At 45.1% G+C, this 14,459-nt stretch overlaps 1 protein-coding gene across 9 annotated transcripts in view; it reads right to left on the bottom strand.

The window, feature by feature from the left end:
• PRDM2 (PR/SET domain 2) overlaps positions 1-14,459 on the bottom strand; it is a 95,711-nt gene that overhangs the window by 66,725 nt on the left and 14,527 nt on the right. For all 9 annotated transcript variants that reach the window (XM_084821997.1, XM_084822005.1, XM_084821996.1 and 6 more), the window contains one exon: positions 1,823-1,940. In XM_084821997.1, coding sequence (XP_084678123.1) covers positions 1,823-1,940 — 118 coding nt within the window. The remainder of the gene's footprint in view (positions 1-1,822; positions 1,941-14,459) is intronic.

The raw sequence follows: 14,459 nt of genomic DNA, 5'->3' as shown, positions 1-14,459 counted from the left end.
TCAAGGGATTGATAAAATCTGCTTCTGAAAAAACAAGACTTGATCCAAGCTTCAAAAGGTCCAAAAGTAAGATGTTGTATGTTTCTGGCCGCCAAGCATAGAGACAAAACCTGCCCCGTTAGGCCTGGTCCACAGCTCTGTTAATACCCCTCCACAGAGTCGATTCCAAACACAAGGGTTGCTCTAGAGCTCCTCATCTCCTCACCCCATCTCTGGGATGGCATCCTTCATCTGCAAAACACCCAGTGGGCAGGGATATGTACGAGGGCTTTAGAGCTGTGCATAATTTCTGCGTAAGTTTGTCTCCTCCCATTAACTTCAGCCACTCAGATTTCATCTTCCTGACTGGGGTGGTTTGCCAAAAACAGCTCATGACACCAGGTAATTCTGGGGCAAATCATCCCAGAATTTATTTGTCCAGGCCCCAATGAAACATGCAGCTTTTGACTCGGGTTTGGCAGGGCCTGCTGCTTTTGACTATGGTTTTACACGCCTTGCTGCCCAGTGACAGCTATTTTGAAATCTTGGATTTCCCTGTTGTTTTCTATTGAGCTCTTACATCTGCACCAGGGGAGGAAAGAGCAAGGTCTAAATCAGGGGTGGGCAACTTGTGGCCATCCAGAATTTTTGGCCTACAACCCCCATCATCCCTTACCGTTGGCTGGTTAGAACTGTAGGTCAAAACATCTGGAGGGCCGCAAGTTGCCCACTCCTGGTCTTAAGGAACCGGGTGCAGAACAGCTTGTGAGACTCTAGAGATTAGGTGTACAGTAGAGGACAGGTGAGCCATGGTATGTTAAAGACGCCAGGTTAAAAAAGGACAATGGAGAGGGGAGTGGAACAGACCTACTTGGGCTTAGCATATCTCAGAGGAGAGCATTAAGGCTGAGTGAATGCATGTCACGAGGTTAAAAAAAGTGTTCCTGCCCATGAAATACTCCCCCGCCAAGCTAGACAGCAATAAAGCACTTGGCTTCGGGATTGGCCACCAGACCCAATCCTGAGCCGTTCAGCACTACATACGTATATATTAACCAGGTTTATACACCACCCAGAAGCTGGAGTTCCCTGGGCAGTTCATAAAATAGAGAGAACACAGGAAAATAGAAGAATAAAACATAACGTCACAGCCATCAAAGGAAACCAAAGTAAAAACAGCAGCAGTGGAGAACAGTAGTGCAAGGATCTAAAAAGCACTAGCACATTTAAAAAAAAAACGGAGGGACTGGAAAGCATAGGAGAATAAAAAGGTCTTTTCCTGGCACTGAAATGAAAACGTGGATGCCAGGCGAGTCTCTCTGGAGAGGGCATTCTACCTGTGTGCCACCACCAAAAAGATTCTCTTTTCTAGAAGCCACCCACCTGACCTCATTTGACAGGGGCATCCAGGGAAGGGACTCAGAAGATGGCCTTAGGGTCCAGGGAGGGGAGGGGGGGGGAGAGAGAAAGAGAATGTGTATGTATACACACACGGGGGGGGGGGCAGCAGGGAAAGCTTTCAGGAGGGTAAGAAAGAAACAAGGTTCTTGATCTAGGATGTCTGGAACCCTAAAGAAGAGCACTCCTGTTAAGGGCTGGATATGTACTGCAATAATTTATTATGGGTACCCCCATAAGAAGTTCTTCCTAGCTTCTTACCTACAACTAAGTTCCTGTCGTTTTCTTTGACTGATTTTTACCTTTGCCTTCATAAGCAGAATCAGATTACTTCTTTTTTCTGAATCTTAAGACCCATCAGCATCTCTCCGCGATCTTTTTCTAGGCCACGCACATTCAGTTCCAGCCGTCTCTCCTTATGCGACTTATTTCTAGATTCACTTACCAAGCCGTGTCTTGTCAACAGCAGATGGAAGAAGTCTCACTTCCTCAGGAAGTCCTTTGAGTACGTGCTCAGGTACGTCAGCCAAAGTCTCAACTGATACTGCAGGCTCGATTGAGCTCTGCAAAGAAGAAGAAAGGGACACAGCAACAGTAAACACACCACAGAATCAAGCAACCCATCCAGATTACAACCAACAGCACTGCACAAAAGAATCGACCCGCTAAACGAAGCCAAGCGGCCCGTGGCAGTTCAGACGTGCGCTGGTAACAAGCACTGCCAAACCTGAAGGCATAAAATAAATAGAAGTCCCTCGCTCAGTGCATATTCTACCGAGGGGTACGCCCACCGTTGTGATGGCTACCAGAAGAAATGGCTTTTTAAAAATAGACACAGAGAGGATAAGTCTATCACTGGTTACTAGCCATAACAAATAAAAAGGGCAACCTTCATTTTCAGAGACAAGATACGGAAGAACGAACAAGAGCGGGTAGATGTTCCCGCTGCGTTTGGCTTGCAGCACAATCCTTATCTCTGTTTCTTACAGCAAGCCTGTGAGCCAGAGATTACACAGGTCCACATCTTGGTTTTCATTCTAGGTGATCGATCACAATCCTTCCATCATGCCTTTGGCTCAACCTCTTGTTCCTCAGTCCCCTACAGACACCGGGCCTAATTACGGGTAACTACATTACAGCGTATTCTTCTCCCTTTCCCCTTGCCTCTGTGTCTATTCCCCTTGGCAGACACACACACACACACACACACACTCCCCTCCGTCAAAATTTAAAGTGGAAACTCCTCAGGGAACGGATAAGCTTTTTCCCCTTATGTTAACCTGTCCAGTACTACGTACGTCACAAAGGTTTTACTCTAGGTTTATTCTGGTTGTAGCATTATATTGTGGTTTTAATGTTTTTATGTTTTATATTGTCTTACTGCGTGCTTTTTGGTTTTAATTTTTGTGAACCGCCCAGAGAGCTTCGGCTATTGGGCGGTATAGAAATGGAAATAAATAAATAAATAACATCATTCTTTGTAAGACCAGATTTGGTGTTTCCCCTATCGGCTGGACAGATAAACCGCTGAAGTTGCATACAAGGTAGTGTTTTCCGCCCTAGGGGTGGGGAGACAGGGGACTCAAAGGGCACTGACCACTCTACAGAACTGGGGACAGGATCACGATCAATGAAACAGCTCTTCCTTTGATCTGCATTAAATTGCCCCTTCAAGGATGATTTCGGCTGCAAAGAGGGCAGAGCCCTCAACAGCCTGAAAAGAGCCTCCTCTAACCTGCTGCCTTCCAGATGACTTGGGCTGCAACTCCCATAATCTCCAGCCAGCAGGTCAATGGGCGTGTTGGCTGCGGATGATGGGAATTGTAGTCCGATGCATCTGGAGGGCACCAGGTTAGGGGAGGGCTGGCTTAAAATATCCTGGATGAAATTAAAGTCAGGTTGCTATGTGTTGCAAGGCAGATGTCCTCTCCCTAAAGCTCCTGCACACCCCGCAGGGAGGGTGACGCGTAAATGCCTCCCCCCCCCGCCCGCCACTATACAACCTTCGTGGATGACCAAGCTTAAAAGCCACTTATCAGTGGCTTTGTATTGAACAACGCACTGAACAGCAACAGTCTGGTTCATTACAAATTCTCACTGAACAAGATTATTTCCAGAAATGCTGAGGAACGAACAACCTTCAAAGGGGAGAACAAACAAATGGGGGAGACGTCTATCAACTGCCATGTTCAGAGGCAGCGTGCCATGGGGTGACAGCTACTAGGGGGTAACAGCAGCGCATGGTAGTGCCTTCCAGGCCTACTTGCGAGCTTGCTGGAGGCTGCTGGTTCACCCCAGTGGGAAACAGGATGTTGGAATAAACGGACTTTTGGTCTGACTCAAATTGTTCTAATGTAAAAAAGAACGCTTCTTCATTATGATGGCAAAACACCCTTTGTTATGACAGGCAGGATAGCAAAGACATGGAACAGAGATTGCAAGGACCCTTAAGGATCCTGCTTGCACAGGCGAAGCCACCCCGTGTCAAGCGTTTCTTGACTATTGGAACCCGCTGACTTTGTCCAATAGGAATGATCCATCAATGCAGCAGAAGGTAGTTACTGCTTCCTCTCAGCCTTGTCCCAAATGGCAGACTGCTTAATCTGCCATAATCCACTCAGAACTGAGCTGACTTCCATCTACATATCCCCTTTGGGGCAGTATATCAATACTCCTGACCTCTTCATAATTTGTGCTGGGAATCACACACACGCAGCCCCCAGTCCTTCCCATCTTGAGCACAAGCTACCAAATCCCTTTCACTGGCCAGCCTTAACCATGTCAGCATTGACCTAAACCATGGTTGCCACTAAACCACGAATTGGTATCGCTCAAGGGTCTGAAAGTAGTTTCTAACCCTGGTTGAAAGTGAAACCTGGTTATCCTGGTTAGTGCTTTAGCCACAATTAAGACCTGGAGATGGGGGTTGTGCTGGAGTGGGGTGGGAGCCTGTTTCATTAACACTGGAGCATTCATTGCCTGTGCACCAGCCTGTCCTATTTCTACAAATTAGTCATGTTAGAGTTTGACAAAGAAATGGATATGTCTTCTTTTCTTTTCTTTTTACTTATAACTTCCACAGCACTTCCTTATTTACAAATCATTATCCCACTAACCCCTCATAGCAACCCCAGACCATCGCTTTTCCCCAAAAGGGCAGAGACAGAGAGAGAGAGAATGATGTGCCCAAAGTAGAATGAATTGTTATGGCAAAGGATAGTCGAACTCAGCTCTCAAATCAAACACGCACACCTATTAAACCACACTGGCTCTAGTTAAACCACGCTTTCACTGTGTTCTTCCACGATGGTGTTTTCCCTTCATGAGAGAAAACTCTTTAGTTACAGACTCGCCCCCTTGGTAAAGCTTATGGTTGATATGGCATTTCTTCTACCCAAAATGCTGGAGAAGGCGATTAATCCCATTTTTTACAGACAGAGAAATGCAGCAGAGACCCACACACTGCAGTGGAATTTGAACCCATTCCCAGTGAAGATCTAGGCTTAATCCACTGGACTGCATCAGATTTAAAGACAAATTAAACTGAGGGCTTCACCACATTTAACACCTAATGTGGAACAGAAAATTTGCCACTGCTGTATTAAAATGACTCAGCTCCAGTCATATAATGGTCACCTGTCCCTACATAAACCTGTCTTGACTTTTAAAATCTTCTTTAGACACCCTGTTCAAAGTGTTGCCCCCCACTTCTGGAAGGAGGTGGGCAGCAACTAGGAGCAGGGTCTTTTCTGGAATACTCCCTGCCCCAACCTCCGGGTCACCTCACCTAGCTCCTACTTGGCCGATCTGTAGGAAAGCATCTGCTTTACCCATGCACTGGCCTGCTTTTTCTTCAGCTTTAAACGCACGCCGATGTTACTGTTCTTCTGAAGTGAGGTTCCAAGCTCAATTGGTCGATCTCTTTACTGCGGTTGACTTATGGTTTTATTGTGAGTTTGCATCTTTACATTTGTTAGCTGCCTTGAGAATTTCCATGCTTGAGAGAGCAACCCTGTGGACTGCTCTGTTGATAGGCAGAGGGCTCTGAGATAGGAGCTGTTTGCCTAACCTATTGTAATGGCCCCAGGAGCGTAACCAAGTCACCTGTAATTTTAGAGGGGCCTAGAGATCCATAACACTTGGCCTAGGTTCATTATTGGTGCACTAGTGGGCCTCTGAGCATGTGAGAGGAGTCAAAGGTCGATAGCGCGGCCTCAGCACATTCCATGCTAATGAAGGCTAGGATGTTATCAGGGCCTAGGATGTGCCTCAGAAGTGAGGCTCTGTTTATGCCGAGTTACAGGTGCCTGTGCTGGGAAAGTTCTGACTGTTTTCACTCCGACCAAGCACTGTTAGCCTATGCTGGGAAAGTTGTAGAGGAATGCTAAATAACGCTTGCTGCTGTCATGCTGCCTCACTGCTGACATGTATGGCATAAAACCCATTGTACCCCATGGCTCTGGGTTCAGATAAGCTGTCTGATCCAACCACTGGGTATGCCTGTGTGCTGTAAGTACTCAAGGAAGTACTCCTTGTAAGCAAACCTGGCTCTGATTTATCACTATCTTGGCACCTTTAAATTAAGAGGCCTACTGCAGGGGCAATACACCTATGCCCTGCTGACAAGAGCTACGCAGGGCAGGAGGAAGTCAAAGGTGATTCCATCTCTGGTTCCTCTTTAAAAATGAAATTTTCAGCTAGACAGGCCTCTGAGACGGTCTAGCTGACCAACCTGGTTGTGGGCGGGGACAAAGCAGGAGTAGGATCCTGTCCTCACCTCTCCCACTCACTGTCCTGCCCCCTTTTTGATTTCTCCAAGGTCTTCCAAGGTCACAACAAGCAGCCGCTGTCATGCTTTCCCTGGAGGTTGTGACGCAGCAGGGGAAGGCTCAATGTCTGATTCCCTCTCCCAAGGTCACATCTAGGGACGTACGGACTGTGTAAAATCCACTTCATCTGTGTTTCGTGGATTGTCAGGTGCCTTTTGTTCCGTCGTCCGCTCACAGACGGAGGCGAACTTTTTTTTCCTGTCATGCCGAAAAATACGCAAATAATTCTGTAAGAGGTTTCGTAAGAATTTAATCATTTACTTTAGTACGTAATATTTAGCACATTGTCCCCCATTCCATTCAACTTTTCCTCAGCAGAAACTTGAGTATTTTCCTACAAATAAATATGCATAAATTTCGGGAAAGTTAAAAAAAAAACCATCAGAAAGTCCATGGACTCCACATGGCCTGAGGGGGTCTCTCCACAGTGGATTCTGCATGTTGGATTCTTAGAAATCTGAGCTCATTTTAGTTTGTCTCGAATTTCTCCAACATCCCTAGTCATATCCTATGGTCCCTATTTTAAGTATTTCCCATTATGGAAAAAAAACTATTACAATTTCTAAATATGCATAATTTCAGAAGACTGACGAGTAACATAATCAATGGCTACAATACCAGTCAGCCTGGGCAGTTTTGATGATGTAACCTTTTTTCAGGTGAGTATCCCCAGATAGATTGACAGATAATATACTTATACCTACAGTTATCATGCACACCTATATGGGCATGATAAAATTAGTGTGTTAACTGTTAATGCTGCCTTCATTTTTTCTTCTTAACATTTAAATGATGTAAGGGAAGTGCATGCTTTCACAGAAGCTTAGAGATGTCCTGAAAACAAAACAAAAAACACATATAGGAAGTGGAAAGAAGGCCAAGTAACAAAGGAAGAGTACAGGCAGGTAGCACAGAATTGCAGGGATGGCGTCAGGAAGGCTAAAGCTGAGAACGAGCTGAGGTTAGCGAGGGATGCTAAAAGCAACAAAAAAGCTTTCTTCAGATACATGCATAGTAAAAGACAGAGGAAAGAAATGGTGGTTCAACTATTAAATAAGGATGGCAAAATGGTAACAGATGACAAAGAAAAGGCAAAAGTGATCAATTCCTACTTTGGCTCAGTCTTCTCCCAAAAGAGGGTCTATGACCCCGTCCCCCCCGGCAAAGGCGAAATACAGGCGGAAGGGGCAGGATTACAGCTTGAGATTGATAGGCATATGGTCAAGGAACACCTAATGACTTTGAATGAGTTCAGATCTCCAGGGCCAGATGAACTGCATCCTAGAGTAATAAAGGAACTGGCAGAAGAACTCTCAGAACCGCTGTCTATTCTCTTTGAGAAATCATGGAGGATGGCTGAAGTGCCAGATGACTGGAGGAGGGCTAATGTTGTCCCTATCTTCAAAAAGGCAAAAATTAGGAACCTGGGAACTACAGACCAGTCAGTCTGACATCAATCCCGGGGAAAATTCTGGAGCAGATTATCAAGCAATCAGTCTGTAAGCACCTTGAAAACAATGCAGTGATTACTCGAAGCCAACATGGTTTTGTCAAGAATAAATCCTGCCAGACAAATCTGATCTCATTTTTTGATCAAGTAACCTCCCTTGTAGACCGTGGGAATGCTGTAGACATCATATACCTCGACTTAAGCAAAGCTTTCGACAAAGTGCCCCATGATACCCTGATGAGCAAACTAGCTCAAAGTGGGCTAGATGAAACAACGATCTGGTGGATCCACAGGTCGGTTCCCAGAAATGAGCATATCCTATGGCCCGCTAGACAGTGTCTAGTGGCCATAGGATTGCTCCCTAAAAAGATGTGTTTTCACACCCTTTCTAAAAGCCAAGAGAGTGGCGGGAAATCATAGTTCTTGAGGGAGTGCATTCCACAGTTTAGAAGCAACACAGGAGAAAGCCCTTTCACACATACCGAACAAGCGGGCCTTTGCATGTAACAGTGCACTCAGATCTTAAAAACCTGATGAGTTCATAACGAGACATATAGGAGATAACCAATTTGTACCCACAACAGGGGTTTGGGGAGATTCCACTACCTTTTCCTAGCATCAGCACCATGTCTGGTTTAGATTAATTTTCTGTCCAGGGTAATGGAAAGGGCACCAAATGGAACAAGATGCCCCCCCCCCCCCGCCCCAGCATAAATAGGTTCCAACTGTTCTTATTTAGTAGCGGCTATCCCTATTTCTGTTTTGGGGGGCTACGTCCACGACAAAAAAAATAGCGCGAGTTACTAGAGGTGTCGTGCTCAGCTGCCTCCCACCAAGGTCCCTAGAATTTTGAGGTGGGGAATGGATGCATTTTATCATAGCACACATGTAACCAAATGCACATTTATTTATTTTATTTATTACACTTATACCCCACCTTTCTTCCACTGTGGAACTCAAGGTGGCTACATGGGGTTCTCAGGTGGTCTCCCCTCCAAGCACTGACCAGACCCAGACCTGCTTAGCTTCAGCAGCTGCCTCCTGTGCCTTCAGACCATGTCTGGGGACCATACAACACCGTCACCTGGTGCCAACATTGACATCTTTTCAGCGCCAGGTTAAGACTGCGCTCTACACCCAAGCATTTAATGGCATATGCTGGGGCATTTATGCCAGCTGTCTCAATCAAGCCTGTTATTGTAACTGTTTACTGGAATTGTTTTTAACTATTTAAACTTCTTTGAATGTTGTATGTTCAACCATTTTTTAGACTATGTTTTATTATAATGTTGTATGTTTATTATAATGTTGCATAATGTTTTAATGTTGTAATTTGTATTTTTTTTCTGTGTGAGAATTATTGTGAACTATCCCCTACCGCTATGCACAGACACAGGACGGCAGGACAGAATAAAAGAGGTTCAGCATCCCTGTTTTATACAAACACAGGAAGCTGCCTTGTGACGAGTTATAAGTTGGTCCAAATAGCTTAATATCATCTGTACCGACTCACAGCAGCTCTACAGAGTTTCAGGCAGGAGTCTTTCCCAGACTTCCCTGGAAATGCCAGGGATTGAACCTGGGACTTTCTGCATGCAAACCAGGTGCTCTCCTGTTGAACTAAAACTCTTTCCTGTATCACAGTCAGCATCTTCTAGAGCTGAATTTGCTCCTGAAAATCCCCGTTTTGGAAAGTCTCAGTAAAGAAAACCACGTGCTCTACCACTGAGGCATGGCCCTTCCCCAGGGACAATTGCCTTCATTCAGATGTAATGCCAAATTATGGTTTGGCGCTACGGGTCTGAGTCATATGCTCATGCCCTCCCTCCTCCCCTCTTGGCTCCACTTCAATGAGTTACTTCCTATTTAACACAAATCATAATTCGTCTTTACTTGCCATCCAAACCCAGAAGCTGGTTCGCAATCCTAGTCTGGAGAACAGGCACAAAACATCATTTGTCAGTTCTGAAAATTGGGATTCTGCCTGAATTGAGCTGCAGATTCATATGGCTGAAGGGAACCAAAAGGCCTTTCACACAATTGTTCCACTCTTTCCGCTCCCCACATCAAATGCACATGCACATACCAGCTAGTATGCCATAGGAAGACAAAGAGATGTGACGGCTCCCCCAAAAGACCCCTCCCCAAATTTTTGAAAAGGTAGGCAATAAGGGAGAGAACAGGTCAAAAGGATTGTAGGCAGTGTACTTGCTTCTAGTGTTTCCAAAGTCACTCGCTTCATAAGAGAAAATATTTCATAGGAGTCTTTCCCCAACCCTCCCCAGAATTCCTAGTTTTTCTCTTGGAAAAATTCAGTAAAAGTCCCATGGGATGGGGAAAACATACACTTTTACTATTTTTTTTTCCAACAGAAAAATTGGATATTTGGTGGAACACTGGGGAAATTCTCCTATGAAATATTTTCTCTTAAGAAATGACTGAAATGCTTTAAGACAAGGTTTTGCTCACTCAAACGGCGTAGACAGACACAACACACAAACTCAAGATGTATTTCTGAACCTAGAGGTTGCTGCCATCTTCATGAGAGGATCACATGAGGCCTTCGTTGCTTGTGAATTGCTGCTTGCCTCCTTCTAATTTGGAAACATTAGAAGCAAGTATCTGTATCTACAGTCCTTTTGACCTGTTCTCTCCCTTGTCGCTGTCCTTTTCACCTCTCCCTTCAAATGACTGTGACAGACACCCTACTACAGACTATACTACTAAAGAGTTCAGTGTTATAAAGGATGACTTGATATCCAAACATGCTGCTAGTCCTTAATATTGTGACTGAGTCAAAACTGTTATTGTCCAAATATTACTCTTCCTTTGGTTAACTCCAAAATGTGTGGTGTCTGTTTTCAACCTATAAATGTTCTTACTTCTCAGGGTGCAGCAGTTGGCAAATCTCTAACACTGGATGTATTCACACGTATTTATACTTTCAAGGCTGCATGCTTATCTGGAGATAACATTACTTAGGACTGCTCTATAAATTTCATAAATATGTCAAATAGTACAATTATATATGCTGACTTATAAAAAGCAAATTGTATGTTGTTAAAACAGAAAAGTAGCTTTAGGTTTGCTGAGAATTGCATAGATTTCCATCCCCCCACCACAAAAAAAAACTTTAAAAACCTAGTAAAAGCGTCTCCCCATCCACCCCATGGCTGTTTTTGTATTTAAAAATCAATAAAACATTAACGACGTTGGGAAACCAAACCCAGTTACGTTTTTATTTGTGTTAAATCGCAGATAAAAGCCATGTCGCTAAGGCTGTCACCTGCTAATCTTAGCTGATTAATCACATTAGATGATTAAATCAATCAGTTAGGAAGCTGCCTTGCACTATTACAAGCTCTAGCTAAGATGATGGGGAGTGAACCCGAGGCCTTCTGCATGCAAAGCGTGGCTCTACCAACAAATTACAACCCTTCCCTTCTACCTGCGTATGAGAAAAAACAAGCTGTTGTTGTTATTGAGACGGTGAATCCCTTGCAGCAGACACCATCTTAGAAGAGGCATTCCCCCTTCTCTCTCATACAGGAGGGAAGTCTCTTCTGAGATGGAGTTTGCCATCTTGCAACTTTTACAAGCAGTAGCATTAATAACAGTGCCTTAAAAAAATTAAAGCCTGGGGAGGAATTAATCGGAGGCATATTTTAAGTCGTTCAAAATGTTTTCATCGATTAATCTAACCAATTAAAGTCAACCAATGCTGCGGCCCTACATATATATGAAACCATTTTCCAGGCCTCCCCTAAGAATGTTGTCGAGTAAGAAGTTAATGAGCCTTTTCATAAATCACGGTAAGAGAAAAGCTGCATTATGGGTGGGCAATTAAAAAGCAAAGAAAGGTAGAATGAAATATAGGAGGAGGCTTGGAAGATGTGCGGTATCAGCCATCCAAGGCAGTAGTTATACTGACCTGGCATTACAAGTTGTCAACAAAAGGCGCTGCAAAAAGAAGAGGAAGAGGACGACAAGAACACAACAAGAGTTGATGCTAAATACTTAATTCTGGAGAAATACCATGCATGCATGCATGCATGCATGCATTTAGTACGTTCAGCAAACTTTGTACACCCTGGAGACCAAATCTGAATGTGAAATACCAGAAAGTGCTTTCGAAAATAAAAGCATTCTTGGAAGCAGCGAGCTGTCATCGATACTGTACAAACACGTAGGGTGCAATCCTATGCGTGTTTAGACAGAAAAAATAGACCTCCCAGCATTCAGGTCTATACATTACACTTGCCAGCATTCCCCAGCCAGCGTGGACGTTTTCCCATCTAAATATGCATCCGTTTGTGCCCTTAAGAGATTTTGTGATGGTGGTGGGCAATCCTCTTGCAATGATTGGTTGGTTGAGACTCCCTAATGTCATAGTGGGCAGAAAGGTCTCAGGCTGAGAAAGGTCTCAGGCTGAGACTGGCCGAACCTCTCTAAGGGCAGGGAATTGGAAGGACTTAGCGAAAGGGCAGGAGAAAAAGGAAGGGACAATGGACATAAGAAACAAATGGGCAGCAGGGGAAGGAAAGCAGTGGATATGAAACAGGAAGGTTTTATACAGGAGCAGGAGAGACCCAAAGAGCAGAAGGAAATCTGGGACAGAATATGCAGAATATGCTACCTTTCACCAATGAAGAATGGTTTGCCAACAGTGATGCCTCCTGGACAAAGTAATCCATGCTCTAGTAACTTCCAGGTTACACCGCTGAAAAGCATAGGACATGGGACTGCTTTTCAATATTGCTCAGAAAATGAATTTCACAACTGAGCAAGCTGTGTTCTGAATGGAGACCAGCTACAGAGATACCTTGTCAGTTCTTAAACAACTGTATTGGCTCTCTATCCTGAGCACAACTGGATGGAATGTCGGATTCAGATCAGGGAGACCCAGGTTAAATCCCAACTTAGCCAGAAAGCTCACTCAGGGATCTTGGGCCAGTCACCATCTCAAAAGCTATCCTATCTCACAGGGCTGTTTGTGAAGGTAAAATGGAGAGGGGGGAAAACCATGTCTCCTGCCTTGATCTTCTTGGAAGTTGGGTGTGATTTAAATTAACAGAGGCAGCAATCCTATGGCCCCAAGACAGCGTCTGAGGGGCCATATGAAACTTTGGATTTCCCAATCCGAGGTCGGAGACAGTGCTCCGACCTCGGGAGGGGGGAATCGAAGCACTGACCCCTTTCCCCACCCCTCGCAGCCGGCATGGAAAGAACTGTCCCAGCTGCTCTCAGGGGTCGGGAACTTGACCTCAGAGAAGGTGAGAAGGGGGCGTTTTGGTGAGTAGGAGGGGAGGAGTCTGAAGAGACCAGGATACAAGCTATCCGCATGCCTCCACAGCCTCCCCCCCACCCCCAAAGCACCCCAGATAGTCAGGCAAAAAAGCAGCCTGGTGAAAAATGCAGGGTGGGAGGACAGAGAAGCCGAGATGGCCTCCACCACTCCTCTCGCCTGTGTACGGTGCTCATATGCCTCTGAGTTCAGGAGCTTATGATCACTGAGGGTGCAACCCATAGGACTGTGTCCTAAATATATCAAGAGACTGAAATGTTTTCCCTATGAGGAAAAGCTACCACATTGAGCAGTGTTCAGGCACTGTGGTGAAGCAGATGGGAGTGCTGGACTAGGGCAAAGAATGGTTCAAATCACCACTCAGCCATGAAGCTCTCTTGGTGGCCTTGGGGCAGTTGCTATCGAGCACCCTAACCGACCTAACTGACAAGTGTAATAAATATAAACGAATATATATGTAAATAACTAATATCAACAATACCTCTCCACTCTCATATTCCTCCTCCCACTTCTATTCAGTGGGGCAGAAGGGAGCCTCTTTCATATCTAGGCCACACAGGCATACGAAGACCCAGCCACCATGCATCCTGGGAAACCATCACAGCACCCACTCATAAAGCTTCCCAACATCCTTCTGCACATTTCCTCTGAGACACCATTATGATCGAGCACATGGCCAGTGTGACTTCAAGGAAGAGACGGAACTGAAGCAAAATGGCTGCTGGGAGGCTTCCGGGGGTAAACTGAATTTAAGCAGCCCTGCGGCACTTCTTAGCCAAAGCATGTCATGACAACGTTTTAGCCGTGGTCTAGCATTCAGGCAAGACTCTTTCCAACGACAGCACAGCAACATCTCCATCTGTATGTAAGAGATGCCGGAAAAGGGAGGGGAGGAAATCGCTGTGCAGCGTCCCACAAAAACCCTGTTTTGCTTTAAGTTGATGCATGCTCCAGCACAAGCGAGAAGGGGAGCCTACAGCCATGAAGGACTTCAAAGAATAATAATAGAGTTCTCAAAATGGCACAGGCATGACAAATATATAAGATCAGAGGAGCCTAGCTGAACTAACCAAACGTCCATCTAGTCCAGCATTCTGTTCACACAGTAGCCAACCAGCGGGAAGTCCACAATCAGGACTTGAGTACAACAGCACGCACACTCACATATATTCACCCGCAACTGGCATATACAGGCATACAACCTCCGATACTGGAGGTAATATACAGCCATCATGATTAGCAGCCATCGATAGCCTTATCCTCAATGAAGTTGTCTTATCTCCTTTTATAGCCATCCGAGTTCATGGCCATCACGACATCTCACGGTAGGGAATTCCATAGTTTAACTACGTACTGTGTGAATTCCATAGTGTCTGTCCTGAATCTCCAAAAATTAAGCTTCGTGGGATGACCCTGACTTCTAGGATTATGAGAGAGGGAGAACAGCTTCTCTCTATCCACTTCCCGTGCACCATGTTTAATTCTGTACACCTCTATC

The sequence above is a fragment of the Heloderma suspectum genome, chromosome 15 (genome assembly GCF_057233095.1).
Source record: "Heloderma suspectum isolate Gila_16-S chromosome 15, 16-S_ref, whole genome shotgun sequence".
In the NCBI taxonomy this organism is placed as follows: Eukaryota; Metazoa; Chordata; class Lepidosauria; order Squamata; family Helodermatidae; genus Heloderma; species Heloderma suspectum.
Note: the sequence above shows the minus strand (reverse complement) of the source record. Positions and strands in the feature narration are given on the sequence as shown.